This window comes from Balaenoptera borealis (genome assembly GCF_965194805.1).
Source record: "Balaenoptera borealis genome assembly, chromosome: 15".
Lineage (NCBI taxonomy): Eukaryota > Metazoa > Chordata > Mammalia > Artiodactyla > Balaenopteridae > Balaenoptera > Balaenoptera borealis.
This window is the reverse complement of record NC_138871.1, coordinates 50,029,185-50,052,033: the sequence shown is the minus strand read 5'-3', so window position 1 is coordinate 50,052,033 and position 22,849 is coordinate 50,029,185. Positions and strand designations below refer to the sequence as shown.

General features: G+C 35.8%; 1 protein-coding gene across 26 annotated transcripts in view; it reads right to left on the bottom strand.

Moving 5' to 3' along the window:
• Positions 1 to 22,849, bottom strand: part of NRXN1 (neurexin 1) — a 1,113,486-nt gene that overhangs the window by 298,933 nt on the left and 791,704 nt on the right. For all 26 annotated transcript variants that reach the window (XM_082357957.1, XM_082357959.1, XM_082357962.1 and 23 more), the window contains one exon: positions 17,149 to 17,330. In XM_082357957.1, coding sequence (XP_082214083.1) covers positions 17,149 to 17,330 — 182 coding nt within the window. The remainder of the gene's footprint in view (positions 1 to 17,148; positions 17,331 to 22,849) is intronic.

Genomic DNA, 22,849 nt, shown 5'->3' with positions numbered 1-22,849 from the left:
TTTTGAGGTTCACCATTACAACAGAGTGAAATTTGAAGTGGGGGAAACACTTCACTCCTGCAGTGGAAAGAAATTAACACTTCCAGTTGTGTAAACCTAAAGGACTTCTCTGAATTCACTGAATTATTGTGGACTGTCGAGGCAAAGATAGATTGTGCATAATAGCCGTGGAGCCAAGAAAAGACTAACACTGTGAATGCTTAAACAGATCCTAGTTGACAATTATTCAAACCCTGTTAAAGGAGATGGTCAGAAAAAAATGCAGAACAGCTCAAACTACAATTGCTTTGTCTTGTCCAGATAATTGATGACTGTATTAGAACGTTCCATATGATTTGAACCAAGCTTTTTCACAATTTAGATCCAGGTTAGTGTAAGTCCCTCACCAAACAAAACACAACAGAAATCCTTAAAGTTCAATAAGTTGTATCCAATTTCAACACTTTTTCCATTTTCAATACAGCTGGACAGGATCTTTGGTAAAGCCCATTTCAAATGGACCATTATGAATTTCACATCTTTCTGTGAATCTCAAAATACATTAGCTAGACAGCCATCTTATTTTAGCTTTAGAATGTATATCAGGTGTTTTTTTCCAGACACAGCAATTAAAGGATTGTAAAATAGCTCATGGAAAGCTCCAAAGAATTGATCCTCAGAGAGCAAATCTTGCAACACCAAACAACCCCAATTTCCCTTGGGCATCTCAGCTGACAAGTGTTATTGCTAGTTAAGTAGGGCAACTAGAAGACATACACACAAACCATCACACTTAAATAACCAACTCACCACATAACTAATAGTTACTGAGAGGCTGGTTGCTAGAATTTTCTTACTAATTTGAAGCTATAACATGACACATTACAGAGCTTCCTTGAAGATGATACCCTACCCATTTTGTATTGGGTACATGTATTTTATTATGTAGTTATGTGTGTTGAGTGTCTTATCCAATCTTGCCCAGTTATTTGATTTTAGAGTCTCACAGGCTTTGTATCTTGAAGCCAAACAACCTGTTGGAAACAAACAGCAGAGAACAGACCCCCTCCTATCTGCTTGCTGCCTAACAAATCAAAACACACTGAAATCTGAGATTATTAGAGAAGGTTTTGGGATAAATAAATAAAATAAAAACTGACTTGTCAAATGGGACTCCCTGCTGCTTGGTACCATGTGTTACCACAGCAAGCTGCATCTGTTCCGCTATTAAATATGTTAGTGAATATGATATAGACAGCCATGGCATTATCAAATATTCTTAGTGCCTATTAAACTCCATAGTTACATATTTTAATTTTACCTTTCATTAGTAAAACTCAAGGCGGTAGCACTTTGGAAACAATTTAAAAAGTTCAAAGACAAAAACTATTGTTTTGGTTATATTTCACATGTTTAAATTATATTCATGCATTACTAATAAAAAATTGGCAAGCTAACCAAAAGGTTCCCAAATTTTACACGTGGTTCTAGCAGCTGTGATTTCACTCACAATGGATGCAATAAGACTAAAGTAAAAGAAAAAAAAAATCACATGTAGAATGTGAAAAACTTAAATAGCTACATCTTTTTATTCCCTTCTGAACATCTTACTTCCTTTCAATTTAATCTTAGCCATTATCAAATGCCACACAACATGCGAGCCGGTCCCTTGATGGAATGTGCTCTCTGGGCTCGAGAACCTTGTCGCTGAAATGGGCTATCAAGAGCTAAGACATCTATGTCTTACTAAACGCTTAATAGCAGAACACATCTGTTGTTACTCTGTTTGTTATATTAAGATTAACCACAATAATGTTGACAATATTAATACATTTAAAAGCCTGTCACGTTCCACTGCTGTTGCACAATTCCTGGGGACTGTATGATCAAAATAAGACGTGACTGGGGGCAAAATTAAGAATTATGGAATGTGTAGAAGGTGAAGAACACAAGGCAGACTCTGAAACGAGTAGTGCCTTCCACTGGGACATTAACCTCTTGCCTGCCTGGCTCATTCCAGAAAACTGTATAGCTGTTGTCTTCCTAAAATGAGTCACATGATTCATGAACTCCTTATCCCATTTCCTCAGCCTATTGTTATTCTATGAATGCTGTAAGAATGAGAAAAACTGTGACCGAAGCTAACGGGGGTTTGGTACCACCTTTAAACCAGTGTTATTATTAAAATGTAAACACACTCAAATCAAATAGGCCAGAAAGGAAAATCATTCTACAGAGCTCAATGTCTTAAGAAATAATGAGGCCAGTTTGTCTTTACATTAAAACGCCCCAGTTTGTGGCATCCATATATATTTGATGGTGGGAGTGTTCAACAGTACAATTTTCCTGAAAGACAACTCTGCAATAAATATAATGGTTCTGCTTGTAGGAATGTATCTTCCTAAAAATATATATTCATATATGTGAAACATTATTTTTATAAGATTAAATTTTTTTATTGGTTTGTAATACTAAAGATTCTGAAACAATTATACAAAATATCCATCTTTAGGGAATGGTTTGCTAAATTTTAGTATATATATATGCAGTAGGATCCTATGAGGCAAATATGAGATTATATGCTCTAAAGTGGCAAGATGCCCAAAATATATTAAATAAGAATAATCAAGTTGCAGAATAGTATGTATCATATAAAAACATAAAAACATTTTGTCTTTTTAAAGAATGTCCAAGTGTGTCAGCATATACAACTATTTACACATATACATAAAGGAAAAGAAATATATATGTATATGCATAAAAGTAAAGATTAGAATTTAGACACCACAGTAAAAAGATTGGTCATATTATAGGCAGTTTTTACTTATTCTCATCATTATATTTAAAATTTTCAATAAGTACTTTTATGATCTAAGAAAATAAAATTTATTAAAAATACGGTCTTTTTCCAGAAAGTAAATAGAGACATAGAACAACAGATAAAATTCAACTCCCTCTGAACAGCCTGTCATAAAATATTATTGGCCTTGCGGACCCAATTCTACGCATCACTAATCTATTGAATCCAGTTTATGTCTAGACAGAAGAATCAAAAAAAAAAAAAAAAAGCCAGTAAATAAAAAAAGAGCAGTTAAATAACAAATACAGTTTACTGAAGAGAAAGTTCATTGAAAAGCTAGTTAATCATGAAGCTGATGGCTGCAGTATGTTCTTCACAGAATAATGAACAATAACGTTGCAATTTCAAATACCAAAAAGCACCCCCAGCCACTTCGTTTATCCAACACCCTTCACAATAGCCAGTTACAAATAACCAACTAACCACTGGTTGCGAATTAGGCATTGGTGGGAGAGCTAAAATTACAATTTTTTCTTTCTACATGTGAAACTTCTCTGCAATGCCTGTCTTTTAAAGATCAAATGAACTCAGTTGTGAAGCCTACATGGCAGGCTGTCTGACCTTACTTCACATATAACTGCTAAAATTTCAACCCCATTTCTCTGCTGATGCCCTGTGGGATACGGAGCTCCCAAAGCCTTGCCTTTACTACTAATTAACAATAATGAACAGGATGACATACTTTTCCTTTGAACACTTCTGTCTGGAAGATATCCAATCAGCAAGAGATACAAGCAATAGATGAATTCCCTTCCCCCCCTCCCCCATTTACACGCTGAGATACACAGAGACTCTATCCTGCCTTTTGGTTAAAAAAAAAAAAAAAAGTAGGTCGAGCTGTCTAGGCTTTATGCATTGGCTTTAGAACCTGTGGAAAGGATGAAAGTTTTCTCTCCAGCCAGTTTCCAGAGCATCACAGGTTATTTTTATATTCATCTACACATACCACTGATACTCTTGTGACAGTTATTAGTTTAGTCCCACATTTAGGCACAACTCAAAAAATAACAATGATACCTATAATTCCACCAATTAAAAGAATTTTAAAACAAATATCATGTGCTATGTCATGGCACTCTATTATTATTTAGTGCACTGTGTTGAGGGACACAGAAGTTCTAGCTTGTGCCAAGCTTAAGGAATGTCATAGTGTAATACACAGTAAAGATTCACTAATTTGGGATTGGTAATTTGGATTGTATGATCATTTGAAAAAGTAGCTGGGCTAGCCTGAAATTTTCCTTTGCACAAAAGAAAAATGGGGCTTTGCAGTCAGAACAGTTACTTACTAGCTATGTGATTTGGGTCAATTATTTAAAAATGCAGTTTGCTCAACTGTAAAATTGAGATAATAATTCAAACCTCAATGGGTTATTGTGAATATTAAATGAAATATAATTTTTATGGAAAGTGTTTAGTGTTTGGGGCATAGTAAGCATTCAGTACATGCTAAATAGAATGGTTTAGCTATTATTCTTACTAAGTCAACAAACAGAGGAAGCCTGATTTCAAAGGGAGAGTTTAACCCTGCTTAAGATAATTAACTGTTAGAACTTCGAACATTTAATATATATTAATTAAAACATTTTTTAAAACTATTTTAATACATGGAGAATCAATTTCACCTCCATCATTTTAACAAGTGTCACAGTAGGAGAAGAAGAAGGAAAAATAAAAAAAGATGGTCAAATTGCCAGGGTAGTAGAGGTTAATTACCTTCCACAACCCTAATCGATCAGGATTGATTACCACAGTAGGTCTTTGTTTGTTTTTGTTTCATTCACTCTCCAATTGGATTAATCATCTCTCATCAAGTCAGAATGCAGGGAAATATATCACAGATGTTTTTATATAAGTACCCAAAATTATACAGACAGCACATAAGAAGCATACTGAATCTCAGAGAACTGACTACTTGTCTGGAATATTTGAGCCTGGAAGTGGGGCTGATCAATGGTCTAACGTGAGAGAAGTCTTCCTTCTCTGAGAAATATACCATGTGGATAATGAGTCCACTTCATGATAGGCCCCAGCACTCTGGCCTCTGCCTTGAGTGTGCAAGCCTCTGTAGGTTGTAAAAGGGGAGCCCAGGAGAGTGTCACATGCTTTCACCAATACCCTTTGGGAGTCTACCTCACACTGGGCTCCAAGGAGAGCACTCCTCATGTGAGTTCTTGTACCACAGTGGAAATTTACCAGCAAGAGGGGAAGGGAGGCCACAAGCCAAAAAGGAAGGCTCCATTCACTCATGCCTGCATTCCCTCATCAATAAACATTATTACTATGTATTCATGAGCACTGTGCTACTATCTGAAAATACAGAGATGTAAAGATACATAGTACATGGTAACTGACCTTGATGAGTTCACAATTTAATGCGCTGAAAGGACACATAAGGAAATAAACATGACTACGGTAAGTAATATAATAGAATTAAGAACAAAGTGATAGGACTTCCCTGGTGGCGCAGCGGTTAAGAATCCGCCTGCCAATGCAGGGGACACGGGTTGAGCCCTGTTCCGGGAAGATCCCACATGCTGCAGAGCAACTAAGCCCGTGCGCCACAGCTACTAAGCCTGTGCCCTAGAGCCCACGAGGCACAACTACTGAGCCCACATGCTGCAACTACTGAAGCCCACACGTCTAGAGCCCGTGCTGAGCAACAAGAGAAGCCACCGCAATGAGAAGATCGCGCACCGCAACAAAGAGTAGCCCCCCGCCACCCCACCCCACCCCCGCTTGCTGCAACTAGAGAAAGCCCGTGCGCAGCGATGAAGACCCAACACAGCCATAAATAAATAAATAAATAGAACAAAGTGCTATGTTAGTACCAAGAAGCGCATGATTAGTTATTCCCTAGGGGACCAAGGAAGGCTTCACAAATTTATGAAATATATGATCCAGGCCTTAAAGATGAATAGAAACTCACCAGACTAGAAAAGAGAGGAAGGCAAGCAGGAGTGAGAGGAAATAGGAATATTTCAAAGAAAGAAATGAGCATGAACAGAGGCACTTTGGAGGTCTATCTTTGCTGACTGTCATTTCATTATTGGTACAAATATTTTTTGAAAATTGTTCTCTGCCTTTAAAATTAGGTACACCTCAAATTTACAAATCAATCTAATTACAAAAGCTAACTAGCTAAATACAAAATGTTTGAGGCAACTAGTCGACCAGATAACTCTCTATGTGCTTATTTAACTAGAGAAAATAGTTTATATAGCTGATGTCTGGAATGCTGAGTAATTCAAGTGGTGTATGGTATGCTAAAAGCTGAGGTTGTTTGACTTCACAGAGCTGCATTAAACAGACCACAGGCAGAGTTGTGGGGTGTAACCAGAAGATGGCTTGCCCCCTATACCTTTACCTGCACCACACACATAAGGCCCAGATGTTCAGCACATCGACTTAGAAGGCAGACTGCCTGAGTTCAAACCCTGGTTTTGCTTACTAGCTGTGTGACCTGTGCCTCCTTTCCTCATTAACTAAATAAGGATAAAATTTTTTACTGTAGGGTTTTTATGAGTATTAAATGGATAACAAATGTAAAATTAGAACAGTCATGCGATTATTGGTTGCTTTTATAAATGTCACACTTAAAACCTTTGTGTTTCTACAGCAGGAAGGTTTGGAATATCAGCCTATGCCTACATTCTGTGACTAATATGTCATAAGAATAAAATTTATCCATTAAATTCTAAGATACTTGAGGTCAAAAGCCACGCCTCACTCGACTGTATTCCAAGTGCCTTGAAAGGTGCTTTAAAAAAGTCTATCATAGAGAGTGAAGTAAGTCAGAAAGAGAAAAACAAATACTGTATGCTAACACATATATATGGAATCTAAAAAAAAAAAACAAAAAAACAAAAAACTTGGCTCTGAAGAACCTAGGGGCAGGACAGAATAAGGACGCAGACACAGAGAATGGACTTGAAGACACGGGGAAGGGTAACCTGGGACTTAGTGAGAGAGTGGCATGGACATATATATACTGCCAAATGTAAAATAGATAGCTAGTGGGAAGCAGCCACATAGCACAGGGAGATCAGCTCCGTGCTTTGTGACCACCTAGAGGGGTGGGATAGGGAGGGTGGGAGGGAGACACAAGAAGGAAGAGATATGGGGATATATGTATATGTATAGCTGATTCACTTTGTTATACAGCAGAAACTAACACACCATTGTAAAGCAATTATACTCCAATAAAGATGTTAAAAAAAAAAAAGGTTTGTTAAATACGTATATTAAAATGAGATTATGTCTGAGTTGGAGTGGGGAACAGCTGGAGATAGAGCCAGAAATTAAGCCCAGATTTTGCATTCATTGCAGGTCCAGCTAAGGAGTTTTTGGCTTTTGAACTATTTGCATTGTAGGCTGGTGGTTCCCCAACAGAATGAAGGCGTGGTGCACCAGAATCTTGCCTTGAGATACCAATCTATAAAGAGGCAACATAATGAATTTGAGACATGCTAGCAGTTAGCTCAGATTTGCAGCTCAAATCCACACTTAACAAGTTAAATATAAACCAACTTCTTCTAAAGGAGACCATGCCCTTGACTGGAGCAGCACTGAGCTATTTATTGCCCCTGAACATTTTCAGAATGCACACAGGCAGTTTAAATTGGCAGAGCTTCTAGAACCAAAAGATTATTTCAACAAATATTTATTGCTCATTTGCTAAATTCCAGGCTCTAGCTGGACTCTGGGAATACAGAGGTGCACAAAATAGATGGAAGTCGCCGCCCTGATACTGCGGCTCAGCATCACATTTTTCATCTTAAATAAAGGATCTGCCATTGTAACTTAAGCACTTTAATCTGAACCCCAAATTTTGCCTGGTTCACAAAACTGCCCCCAAAAACAGAAGAAAGTACAAGGACTACTAAAAAGTGATACAGGGTTTTGGGGCCGATTCTTTTCCAGACAATTGACTTTCCTTTGTCCAGGAGAAGTAAATTACTAAGTGTCTATGTATACAATTTTGAAAAACTGAAAGTCAGTTTCTCCCCATACTTTAAATAAACTTTGGGAAAAAATAGTTAATGAATATTATGGAGGGACTTCAAATTGATAGTCTGAACGGGGAGTTCATGCCCATCCCTGAACAGCCTTGGGGGCAAGCGAGGAGTTGAGATACAGTCTTGCAGAGCAGAGAGGGAAGCGGAGGAGTGATGGGTTGAGTCTCAGGCTCTGTGCCACACTCTCCCTGCTTTTGTTCACTTAGGAGCTTTTTTTGCCTCTAAGTGAGCACAATTACTGATACAGGTGGCTGAATATTATCAGTCAGATATGTCCTGAACTAAAAGAGGTTGAGAGACCCACTGCCATGAAACGTTTGAACCAGAGGTTGAAATAACCAAGTTTTTACTTTACAACAATCGTTCTGGTGGCAGTGCAGAGATGAATTAGAAAGGAGAAGAACCTTGCGAGCAGAGAGATCAGTTTGAAGTCTGTGCAACAGTTCAAGAAGAGAACATTCACTTAAGGCAAGAATAATGGGAGTCAAAGAAAGCAGATAAATTCTAAAGCTCTGTTAAGCACTTGAAATGTGGCTAATGGAACTGAAGAACTGAATTTCAAAATGTATTTAATTGTAATTAAGTTAGATGTAAATTTAAAACTGACTCAATTATGGAAAATTTTTAAGTATGTTTATGATAATTCAGCTACGTGAATCTATGCTTCCTGTGGGAAATTTTATGAAATATACAGTATTTCTGATGCAAATTTAGATTCTGAATTGAGAGGCACCATAAGTGTAAAACACACATTAGATATCAAAATTTAGCATGAAATAATAATATAAAACATAGTAAAATGTATATTGATTATATGTTAACATAATACTTTGGATATAGTGAGTTACATAAAATATATTAAAAGTTAGTTTCATCTGAGTTTTTTTTTTCCTTTTTAATGTGACTACTAGAGAACTTAAAGTTACATACATGGCTCACGTTATATTTCTATTGGGCAGTATTGATTGAAAGACATTTCTGGAATTTAGTGAGAAACAAATTACTTCATAAAAGCAAGTAGGGGAAAGATGTCAAAGTTTTCATCTGTAACTGTGTAGATGGGCAGGTAGCTGGAAGACGACGAATTCAGTTTTACCTGTGAGACATCCAGGTGGAGATGCCTTTGGCAATGCTGGTAGGTGATGATAAGAGGGGAAGTCAGGGAGTGTGTCTGGGAATAAGCAGTCTGCATTTGCTGGCTAAAATGCAGAACAGAATTTCAGGAATATTAAGATTAACTTTTTTTTCATAGACCAAAAAGCCTGAATAATCAATTAAATTTTGATCTTTCACCAAAGAGTTTTTTGGCCCGTCAATCTCGTATTTCCACTCTTTGTTGGGCAGCAAGGCCCTAAGGGGTAGTTTCAGGAGGAAGTGTTTCTTTTGATAGGTGAACACCACCATGAAAGTGTCTCCTCAGAAACCTGAGAAGTAGGTTCTTCCAGGGCTGTGCTTTGTTGACAGAGAGGTTAAACAGTTTCCTGTCTTGTGACCTAAGCGTCCCCAGGTCTAGCATACTACCTCCTAAAGTAACCTCCTAAAAATAACACCTGTGCATTTCACAGCTCCGAAAATGCTTGTTTTCTTCAGAAGAATTTTCTCAGGCCCAGTAAAAATTATCTCTAGTTCTTTGCTACTGATTTAAAATGTGGCTTATTTATGCCTAGGGTTAACTTGAGTGTCCCTGAGTATATTCACCTAGGTCACTTCCTTCCTTTTGTTGAAACGAACTGCCTGTGTCTGAAGTGGTGCAACATCAGCTTTCATAGGACTGCAATGCCATAGTGTCACTTCCATCTTGTTTCCTGGTCTTTGACTGACATATTCTCTATGCTGTTTGCATTTTTTAACTACTACTCTCATGTATTTTGTTTATGGCTTTCAGTGGGGTTTTTTTGGTGCAATAAAAGGAGTGTAAAAATGACTCCTTATTCAGTATGCATTCCCCAAACTAGGTCTTAACCCTCAAGCAATGTCATTACTCTTTTTCCATCCATCTATATTGTGTTTAGACTTCTGCAAAAGCCAGCATCCTTAATCTTAAAGCCAGTGTATGCTTTCATTGCTGCTCATCATTTCTTCCTAAGACATGTCGCCGTCTTGATCATAAGAATGAACGTATCAGATATCAGATATATTCTGAGCATGGGAGATCTTAACCATGTCTGCTCCTGGGAATCTCTTAATACCCTAGGCTCAGCTGCTCCTGGATTTCTGAGCCTATATAAGATAATAAATATTTGCTGTTTTAAGTTGCTAAATTGTGGGGAAATTTGTTACACAGAAATAGGTAGTTAATACATTACAAACTGCATTATAGGTGATCAATAATGATGTGTTGAATGGGCCAAAGGAATGTTTCTTGAAGGTATGCTTTTGAAAAATATTAGCTACAGAAGTAATGGAGGTGTGCTCAGTAGCCAAAAGGATTCACCAATTTTCTTGTTTTGGCATCTTGTCATAAGAAAAGGGCAACTCATCATTGGCTAACTTAGAATGGATTTGAAACCATTCTGTTAATATAGCTTGGGTTCCAACACAAAACAGTAGGTCAAGAAGAGCAGTGATCATAGATTGGAGGAGAATCTATGTCCAAGATTTTCTCTACCTAGATAATGCCCTGGCCATTGTTTTAGCAGCTTTTCCAAAGAGATTCCTGAGCTCTAGACTTCTTTCTGCTAGCTCAGAGCGCTACAAGATCCCAGGCCCAACCCTGAAAACACCCATTTGGATAGAGAAGATGATGACTGAGCAGAATCTAGAGAGTGAGAGAGAATGAGAAGAAACCTTCTGCACAGATTCAGAAACAGAGAAATGAAAATAAGAAGTTCATTTTTTTTAAAAGTGGACTAATAAATTTCACTGGCATGGAAAGATAAGAATAGAATTGTGGAAATATGGACTGAAAAGGGAAATTAAGATCAGAATGTTCAGGACATTAACTGTTAGTCACAGAATGTGCCTTTACCTGTACATACTTGGGAAGCATCAGTGTGTTGTTGTTTTTTTTTAATTTTGTTTTGGTTTTATTGTTATTACTTCTATGTGGGTTTGATTATTATCTGTTAACACAATATAATTTCACAAATGAGAAGGCAATATTTTGTATCTGACCATTAACATTCAGAATTGAAATAAAATTTCTCAGTCCTCTTTAATGGATTAGCTAAACAAAATTGACGAAACATAGCCTAAAAGCAAACACACACTACTGAGGTTAGACTATTTGGTACTATCAGTGTGTTTTAAAAGAGGAATAATAGAGGAATAATCAAAGAAGCATTTTAGCAAATTAACCTGACATAAGTACATAAAATGGATTGGAAAGTATTCAGAACAGAGACAGGAAGATAACTGAGAAGGTGTGGCAGCTGTTTAAGCATCTAAGTCATAAGTACATGAAATAAGGAGGTGCAGCTAGAAACAGCTGTTTTGGTTCTTTTTATTAAATTTCACAGCAGTAGAATTTCAGAGGAGGAAATAATTCTAGAAATCTAAAACCAAATTCAGAGAGATTTACTTATGCTCAAAGGTGACAACCAGCTTAGAAAATGAGATACTAATTTTCATTAGAAAATGAGATACTGAATTCACTTCTATGGGGAAAGGATGAAGGGAGGAATTTATTTTAATTCACTTGACCCCATCCATCCCAAAATAGGACTGTTTCAAGATATTTGGACAGCACTTAAGCATACTGAAATATGACCATCATTTCTCCCATTTTCTTCAAAGATAACATTCATCCTTCATACCTTAGAAGCTTGGGCAAAAATTTTGCAACACATGGTAAAAAGACATTATTTTAGCCTTTCTTTTAAAATTCTTGTCAAATAGGCCACATGTTCTCTAACTCACGTAAGAACAAGGAAAACAAAACCAAATAAAATATCTACTGTGTATGATTTACAGGCTTTAATTTAAATATTACATGGCAAAGTGAAATTCTTAAAATAGGTGAATCTGTTGGTTAAAAAGAGTGTTTCAGATGAAACAGTTGAAATTCTAGAAAAACCTGTGAGGGAATAATTGGGTTTTATCTTGTTGATATAGACATGCACCAATATATAAGTATTGACTTTTAAAAGATTTTTTAAACTTAATCTTCATAAAGCATAAGATAAGATGATGAGAAAGATTTGACATGTCAAAAATACCGATAAGCTATTTTTGAGACCTGTAATATTTACTATAAATACACTATGCTTCTAGTCTACACTAAAATCGCTGATCAAAAGGTGTATTTCTAAATCAAAATCAATTAAGAGCTTGGTTTCAAAAATAAGGCTTCCAGCCCAGGAAATTACAAAGGAGAAACACTTAAGGCAAATATATACAACAATTCACTGATCGAATTTGCAATGCTCTTTCATGCTCTGAAGATGAAAGGATTTCAAAGAACACTCTCCACTCATCCTCTCCTCCATCCTCCACACACTTCCTCTGGTCAGAACCAACGCACGTGCTAATATTCATGGCAGTGAGTGAGCACACATCTGCAGTGCTTTCTTCTAAGTCAGAAGAGTTAAGTAATCTCCAATTAACATTACCAGACTGATTTATGAGAGATGTTTCCTCTAGAGTGACGACACTGGTAAAATTTTTAGATGTACCTCATAAATTATGAAAAACTTGAATTTAATTTTTTTGCTTATTGCCTCAAAGAGATTATTTTATTCAATATTGATTAAATAATCATCATTACTAATTTAAATGTGTATAATAGAACACTTTACAGTTTTTATTTGTTTTTTTTTTTTTGGCGGCGTTGGGGCTTCGTTGCTGCACGCGGGCTTTCTCTAGTTGAGGTGAGCGGGGGCTACTCTTCCTTCTGGTGCACGGGCTTCTCACTGCAGTGGCTTCTCTTGTTGCAGAGCACGGGCTCTAGGCGCGCGGGCTTCAGTATTTGTGGCTCATGGGCTCTAGAGCACAGGCTCAGTAGTTGTGACGCACGGGCTTAGTTGCTCCGCGGCATGTGGGATCTTCCCGGACCAGGGCTCGAACCCATGTCCCCTGCATTGGCAGGCGGATTCTTAACCACTGCGCCACCAGGGAAGCCCTTTTTAAATTCTCTATCTTAAAAACCTATCATTTGTCCACATTCTTACAAATACTTTGCAGATAAGAAAGTAAAACTGCAAAAGGAAGAAATGGAGATATACCAAGATGGAGAAATAACCAAGAAACACTAGTCACGTTGGGACAAAGTATGTTTACTATAAATAATCTAAGCTACCTGGTAACCAGGGTCCCAGCTAGCTTTTTCATTCATTTATCTAGCTAATATTTATTGAGATAAGTATTAAGTGGTGAGCTCATTTATTTTTGTATCCACAGAACCTTGAACATAGGCTTGGGCCATATTAGTTGCTCAGAAAATATTTCTGGACAGGCTCCTAGCATGTACTGACATAAATGATGAAAAGTCACATTTCTACATTACATTATTTTTCTTATTAGTCATCATTATTATAAATTTTGTTCTATGCCATCAGAAAGTTTACCGCTATTTGAAAAAATGGACAGGTCTGAAATGACTAGAGAACAATTCAAGATAAAAGTGAGTTACAATAAATGAGACAATTACTAAGGAGAGATAATCACTCATCCAGTAAAAATTCTCACCATAGACTTTCTTTAAACAACCAACTACCATAATCAATTCTTAGCTAAAGATTCAGAAAACAACATCAACAAAAATACGTAACTTTTGAATAATACAGCCGGTATGTATAGAGTGCTACACTTTTTCTATATCGTAAACAAGAAGTTGGATGACTTTCTTCAGAGTTATGTAGAAACTAAACTGCACATATGACTTCACTTTGACTACTGAAAACCTGAGAGTCTATACTCAACCCAAGCCACAATATTTTCAATATATAATTCATGAATTCTTTTATTATTTCAGAAAACATTTCTGAGCACTTGTATTCTACGTGCTGTGTTAATAAATTGCCCCTCACTTCATGTCTTAATCTTCCCTTCAGCCCCTTCTAAAACCTTGTACATTTCAATAGCAATATCATATGGCTTTGAGGTTAATAGTGGTAGCATTAATATTAACATGGCAAAAAATCCATCTGTAAAGACTAGGCCACTTAAGTAAAAAATCATTTTATTCCAAGTTATTATATTTTTAAGAGTATAGTTAATCAAAATTTAAATATGATTAGATGTTTAAGTAAAATCAAACATGATCATTTGAAAAAATAGGATAATAATGTCAAATATTCACATCCTCACTGAAATTATATGCCAATCAGATTTTAAAAGTTATCGAACTAAAGTGGCATTACACAATTCAGCAAGACTGGAGCAACTTTTAATGTGTGCAATTGACTTTCCAGCTTATTGGTTAATTCCATTAATTGAGGATATAAATATAGCTTTTAAATAAGATCAGAGCATAGTTTATACTTGGCTGACCTTGAAGGTTTATAGAAATTTTCTTGGAAGTTTAATAGATAACCAAAATTTCTAACTTTTACAGATTAAACATATCTGTGATATCATCAGGTTAATTTTTAAGTCAGTTATATTTAAAAACTAAAATCAGACAGTAGTAATAATCTTTCTACAATTGTTGTTTTCCTCTTATATTTCCAATTCTGAAAGAAGCAGAAGAAATGATTTGGGGAAAATCAGGATATACTCAAAGGTATGTAAACCATTTGATAAAATAGCCTTTGAACAGTCCCAAATCTAAGAATCATTATTAAGAATACTTCTGCTTCTATCAGCCATGGGTATCAGCTTTGGTCCCCACCCACTTCATTTTCCATCCCTTTACTTCCTTCTTCCCTCCCTCCATCCCTTTCTCTCTCCCTCTCTCTCTTTTTCTCAAGCTCTCTCTCTTCCCTTTTTTAATATCTAACTCCTCTTTCTCTTCCTCTTCCATGTACCCAACATTATGGGAAAGAGTTAAAGGTAAACTTTAGAAGAAAAAGAAAACCACTGGCTTACTTTTGTTTGTAATGTGGAAACATGGAAAAAAGTGGCTTACCTTCATGTAAGCAACTTGCTGAGTCAGTAATGGCTGATCACTGCTTGTAGGCAATGAGAGAAAAAGGGGGGAAATGGAAAGTTTTAGTTGGCCAGATTTGGACTAAGACTGGGTCCTAGTAGTTGATATAGGAGTTAGTAGGGCTGACTACAAATGGTGTTTGGTAAACCCAGGGAACCAACATCCATCTTCCATTTCCTAGTCAAGGACAGGCTAGGATTAAGAAAGAGTTTGAAGACAGCCAATCCAAGAGGAAGGGTGTTAGAAAGAAAAACTGAATTCAAAGTGAATGGCCAGCCAAGACCAAGAGAGGAGAATCAGAAAGAAGGAGGGCCTCACAGGACATCTATCAGAAATCTCTGGCCAGTAAAGAAGCTTTGGAAGGTACTGGGCTGGGTTTTTAGGGACAAGTTCCTTTACATATACAAGGACTCTAAGGCACAGTTGATCAGAATTGGAAAGAAATACCCATTCCTGCAGACTAAAACCCTTTGACCATAAAACAAACAGTGGTTTGAGTAATTCAATAACATGGCCCCTTATGATTTGCAAGTGATCATTATAGAACCTTTTCTCAGGGTAAATGTGTAATTGGTTATGGATCAATAAGTAATTTCTTTCAGGAGAAAAAGCTCTTGTTTTCTTTTTGATTATTTATTTATTTTTTGAAGTACCAAGGCTCTTAAATCAGAATGGAGCAAATACATTTGGAAAGTTGAGATTACTCTAAACAGCAAGATTCCTTACTACATTAGTTATCTCAGCTGATCACTTATTTATGATGCCATAAAAATCCAGATGCCTTCAATTCTGATGGTTAGATATTTGCCAAAAGGCAGCTAAAATTACCTTCCAACGTTTCCCATTTTGACAACTGCATTTTGAATTGAAAATTTATGATGGTTCAGTAATGGTTGTGCTGAGGTGTTTTGGGGTTTTTTTTGTTTTTGTTTTTGTTTTCCAAGATTAGCAATGAATTCAGCTCTTGTGGTCAGTTGTAAACCTTACTGAGTTTATTGGAAATTCTAGAAACCTAACAGAAAACTAAGATTAAGAAAATAAATGAATAAAACTTTTGAGAATTAAGACCCTGCAAGTTTGTGATAATGTATTTTGGTGTTTGGTGATTTTCCTAATCATTTTACAGTGAGAGCCTGAAGGCCAGTTTCTAACAGGAAAGAACATGTTGACCTAATCTAAGGTCTTCTGAGGCATGGGTGCAGGTAAAGGGAGAACTTGCAAGGATAAACAAAAGCAAAACAAAACAAACTTATACGATCACATAAGGCAGAAGAGATAAACTATACCTCAAGAACAGAAAGGCAGATGAAGAGGTTGATATGCTTCTGGACCTTCCAGAAGATAGAGAGTTTAGACCAAGAACTATGATGATAAGAACCCTTTAGAGTGTTTTGAATATATGACACTTTCCTATGGTTGTTATTTTGATATATCAATAAAATATTAATATCTCTTGACAACAAAAGACTGTGTGATTCTTTGCAAATATCGTGAGTAAATGAGAAGTTAAAGAATTGCAACCACACAAATTAGTAACTCTTTGAAAGCAGAGATATAAGGAAGAGTCCCCAAGCTATAGTCAGTTATGACAACTTTAAAAGGTAAAGAAAGCTTTTCATTCATGAATTATTATTTGACATTCAATAAAAGCTAACTAAATTCTTGTGGGAGGCTTAGAACTTAGAGAAAAAGGCATGGTCCCAGGATATAAATGGCAAGAGTCCATTGTATTTTCTTGATGTGTATGTATCAAAATGAGTATAAGATGGCATAGAAGTAATCTTTTTGTCTTTTTCTTTCGTATCCCCAAATACCTTTAAAGATTCCTTTTCGCCTGTCCATTGCATGTGACTTTAGACAATTCTTTTCTCAGGTGAGAAAAGAAACAAGGACACTGGATCCAGATCTGCTGTCACCAGTATTACAACCTCCTGCTTCCAGCCAGATGGAATAGTATCTACTGGACCACAATGTTTTTTATTAATTTGGCAAGACTGCCTAAAGTCACTAAAAACACACCAAGAATAATTCCTTGTGAACAGAGAACTGAGAGGAATTCACACTTAAAAAGAAAAAAAATCTATTGTCAAGAACATTTTAACAACAGTAATAGCTATAAGGTCTTATTACCTCTAGAGTATATTTATATTTTCTGTATATTTTTTGCTGGGGGGAAGGAAATGTCCAAAAATCAGAATTATACATTATTTACAAAAAGCTAACAGTAAAAGCTAAAAGCTGAATCTTATTTTAGAAGTACTTACTATATGCAGCTCTAGGTAGTCTCCCAGGCCAGAAGAACTGTCCACTCGCACCAATACAGCTTCTTTCTGAACAGTGCTAAACCCTATGGCCAGTCTGTCTGCTCGTGTACTTGGCCGGTCATTAGGAGGCCACTTATACGTGATTTGTCCACCACCTTTGCTAAAGATATATGTTGTCCCAGCTGGAAAACAAAAACCAAAACCAATTAGTCCAAATACATCAAGGGCACACTTTCCTATGTTTGTTATGTTGACATATCAGTAAAGTATTAAATTTACACCATGGCAGTCATAAATAAATAAAATAAAATAACAAGAACAAAAACAAAAACCTATGGCAAAGCAAATAAGCAAATAACAGATTTTAATCAAACATGCTCAAGAAAGAGAACAGAGTTTTTTTAAAAAGAAATATCAAGGCAGCTCCATTTTTAATACACTCATTAAATCTACCAGCAGGTGTTTCAGAACAAACGGGAGATTACTGCTTTTTCCACTGAGTTGGACAAGCATGCAATGTAATGGGGCTTTATTTCTTTCTTCCAGTTTAAAAAAATAGTTTAGTAGGAAACATTGACTTTGGATGCTTCAAAAGGAGCAGAAACATATATCAACTTGTTTTTGAAACAAGAGCTTCATGTAGATGTGATAGGGTCATACAGCACAGGGAAGGAAATTGCAAGAAGTATGCTATGAATCAACTTTTATGGGGAGAGGGCCTATTCACATATGACAGATCATAACTAATGGATGAACAGCCATAAGACCCAACAGTCATGTCAAGAAAATACAGATAATAGATCCCATCTATAGAAGTCAGGTCTTATTTAACAAGCAACATCTACTAGTTGTCAAACTATCCAGCTCCATAAAAAGACCCATTTTTTCCCCAAAGCAAATGCTAGTCTTACAGCAATAAGAATAATATCATAGCCTCATTTGGTAAATCTTCAAATTTTACTTTATGATGGTGATGTCAGTAAATTATCTATCTTGCTCTAAAAAGAGTTTTGTTTCAAACAAATTTCCTAAGCATCCAATGTGTTAAAGTCCTATTTCATTGCACCACTGGCATCTACCTCATTTAATGCAATAAGATTAATTCTTTGAGTAAGAATATTTGGAAGAGACAAGCAAAGATATATATAAAGGAGAATGAATCTTCCTCCACACTAAAGGGGACCAGAGAAATATTTATTTAGTTATCCCAGGAATAGACCTTAAGGTACAATTTATAGGAGTGTAGCCTTCCAGTAACAAAGGAGGCCAATACATATTTATTGTGTACCTACTATGTGCCAACATGGTAACGAAAGCAATAAAACTAAATACTAAAATTTAGGCCACAAAGCATCTTGTGTGTACAGAAATATAGCTTCTACCAAGAGTAAGGGTTGTAAGTAAAAGTTGAGTGTACAGCAGTATGTTTTCAAGATATCTACACATTAAATTTCTATGAACCAAATTTACCAATTAAATGATGTTGGCAATGTCACATTCATGTACATTTAATGAAATAGCTGATGATATCAATTTTTTTCTCTTTTGATATTTTGGGGCCAATCATTCTTTGTATTCTGTCTGAGACATTTCCATAGGCCCCTGAGAAACTCCAAAGAACTCTGCAATATGCTTAATGTGCCTGACTGGTTAAATAGGCCTTGGTACGTAGACCTGACCCAAGAAACATGTCAAGACAATATTGATGTAAAAGTGATAAAACAGAATCTTGTTAAAAATGCAGTGGTAGAGAGGTTAGTCATTTTCTTGGATACTAATGCATGAAAGTAGTTTATCTCTCTCATGTGAGAATAGGTAAGTTATATTTGAAACGTACTAATCAGTGTGCAAGCAAAGAAAATTCAGAATATACATATTTGTGTATCAGAAATGCCAGAGCCTTCTACAACCATTTATGTTCTACAACATCAGAAGCTTGTTCACCACAATATTAACAAGCAAGCACTATTTGGTAAATCTTCCTCTTGGTAATTTTTGCAAATAATTAAGTATTAAATGTTTCAGAAAAGCCTACATTGATAAAACACAGGACAAGAACATATAAAAGTAAAGATTTCTTTAAAAGGAGGATGTGGTGGTGATCTCTGAGTGTTAGTACTTGATTGATTTTATTTTTCTCCTTTTAATTAACTTTGTCCTCTAATGACTATATATTTCATGTGAATTAAGAAAAATATTCAAGTAGAGATGCTACTTAACAATATAAAACAAATCTAAGAACTCAGATGTTTTCCAGAATCACCAGAGTAAGGTAGTGTTGTAAGGCAACAATATCATATATTACATGATAATTTTTGACATTAAAAATCACTTTCACAATAATTTTTTCATTTCCTCTCTACTTCTGTATGGAAAGTAGGGCAAGCATTACTCCCACGTCACATTTGAGGAAATTTAGTCAGAAGGATTAACTTGTTAACTAAAGTTGCAAACTTTGAAGAGCTGGTAGGAAATCTAGTATCCAGATTCAACTCCTGTATTTTTTTTTTATTACATAAATGTTTCTGTTATCATAACAAGACAGTCAAGAAAAAGTTAATTGGGTATGTCAGTCTGAATTTATCAAGGCCAACTATTATCATATTCGAATGTCTCATAACCATAAAGTGACATTTGCACCTCATGATCATATACTGTCCTTTCACCTCACAATGCTTTTAAAAAAATTTAAAAATAACATGTAAATGTGAAATGACAGAACATTTAATATATGTTGATTAACATTTAGTTTAGGGTACACTTCCCAAACTTGTGGAACTATGCAAGTTTCCTGTTGCTGAGGATAATAATTTAGAGGTTTATATTTTCAGTAAGATAAATGTCACAATACAAATACTGTTACTCAAGATTTGATTTCATCTCTATTTCAACCTTTCCAATAAGTGTTAAGACTTGGCAACTAGCATGCCAGTACCTACTCTGTCTGCCTTACAATGATTTTATTCTTCAGGTTTCGCCAAAACCAAGCAAAAACAAGCGTAATACCATGTGCCAAACAATGCAATTATTCCTAGTGTCCTTTTTCTTCAGATATATCTGAAAACTAGTGTCCTTTTTCTTCAGATATATCTGAAAATCAATCTCTCTTCTTTTTTCGTTGTATGCACAATAGAGCATTGTATTGTACACATCAGCACAATTCTGTAATAAGCGAGAGAATTAGATGTCCACACCTCCCAACACAGCTCTCTTAGCCTACCTCTGTAAGCATCTTGGCTTTAAAAAAAAAATCATTTTGCAGCAAACTCTAAAAATCTATGTTCTTAAAGCCCTCCTTCCATCAAGATAGAAAATTACAATATACTCTATTTTGGTGACCTTAACAATATGAGAATACTCCCACAATAAAATGTAGTAGATCAGATGACTAAAGTGTCAAAATCTACTTCATTTAACATGCATCATTCTGAACAAAGAACATGATGTACCTACTGCAGCAGAATAGCTAAGTAATTAAGAATGTAAGCTCTGGACTCAGACAGACCAGGGTTCAAATTCCAACTATATCATTTTCTAGTTACATGACATTGACTACTGTGCTATTTATTCTAACCCTTGGGTTTCCTATCCTTGGGGATATTAACACTGTCTATCTCATAGAGCTCTGCCAGGATTAAATGAAACATGCACAGTAACATCTCAGTCTAATTCCTGGCATATGGTAAGTCCCCAATACATTTTATTTTTCTTTTTTTTTTCATAGCGGTACTATTTTTAATAGTCCAAAATAGAAAACAACCCAAATATCTATCAGTGGTAGAATGGATAAACAATGGTATATTTATACAATGGAATACTCTATAGCAATGAAGATGAATGAACTACAACTACATTCAACAATGCCCTTGATTCTCACTAACATGATGTTGAAAAAAAAAAAAAAAAATTATGATTTCCACAACCTTCTGAGACTGAACCAGGAAGAAACAGAAAATATAACAGACCAATCACAAGAACTGAAATTGAAACTGTGATTAAAAATCTTACAACAAACAAAAGCCCAGGACCAGATGGCTTCACAGGAAAATTCTATCAAACATTTAGAGAAGAGCTAACACCTATCCTTCTCAAACTCTTCCAAAATATAGCAGAGGGGGGAACACTTCCAAACTCATTCTACGAGGCCACCATCACCCTGATACCAAAACCAGATAAAGATGTCACAAAGAAAGAAAACTACAGGCCAATATCACTGACGAACATAGATGCAAAAATCCTCAACAAAATACTAGCAAACAGAATCCAACAGCACATTAAAAGGATCATACACCATGATCAAGTGGGGTTTATTCCAGGAATGCAGGGATTCTTCAATATACTCAAATCAATCAATATGATAAACCATATTAACAAATTGAAGGAGAAAAACCATATGATCATCTCAATAGATGCAGAAAAAGCTTTCAACAAAATTCAACACCCATTTATGATAAAAACTCTCCAGAAAGTAGGCATGGAGGGAACTTACCTCAACATAATAAAGGCCATATACGACAAACCCACAGCCAACATCATTCTCAATGGTGAAAAACTGAAACCATTTCCACTAAGATCAGGGACAAGACAAGGCTGCCCACTCTCATCACTACTATTCAACATAGTTTTGGAAGTTTTAGCCACAGCAATCAGAGAAGGAAAATAAATAAAAGGAATCCAAATCGGAAATGAACAAGTAAAACTGTCACTGTTTGCAGATGACATGATACTATACATAGAGAATCCTAAAGATGCTACCAGAAAACTACTAGAGCTAATCAATGAATTTGGTAAAGTAGCAGGACACAAAATTAATGCACAGAAATCTCTTGCATTCCTATACATTAATGATGAAAACTCTGAAAGAGAAATTAAGGAAACACTCCCATTTACCACTGCAACAAAAAGAATAAAATATCTAGGAATAAACCTACCTAAGGAGACAAAAGACCTGTATGCAGAAAACTATAAGACACTGATGAAAGAAATTAAAGATGACACAAACAGATGGAGAGATATACCATGTTTCTGGATTGGAAGAATCAACATTGTGAAAATGACTATACTACCTAAAGCAATCTACAGGTTCAATGTAATCCCTATCAAACTACCACTGGCATTTTTCACAGAACTAGAACAAAAAATTTCACAATCTGTATGGAAACACAAAAGACCCCGAATACCCAAAGCTATCTTGAGAAAGAAAAACGGAGCTGGAGGAATAAGGCTCCCTAACTTCAGACGATACTACAAAGCTACAGTAATCAAGACAATATGGTACTGGCACAGAAACAGAAATATAGATCTATGGAACAGGATAGAAAGCCCAGAGATGAACCCACGCACATAGGGTCACCTTATCTTTGATAAAGGAGCCGAAAATATACAATGGAGAAAAGACAGCCTCTTCAATAAGTGGTGCTGGGAAAACTGGACAGCTACATGTAAAAGAATGAAATTAGAACACTCCCTAACACCATACACAAAAAATAAACTCAAAATGGATTAAAGACCTAAATGTAAAGCCAGACACTATAAAACTCTTAGAGGAAAACATAGGCAGAACACTCTATGACATAAATCACACCAAGATCCTTTTTGACCCACCTCTTAGAGAAATGGAAATAAAAACAAAAATAAACAAACGGGACCTAATGAAACTCCAAAGCTTTTGCAGAGCAAAGGAAACCATAAACAAAAAGAA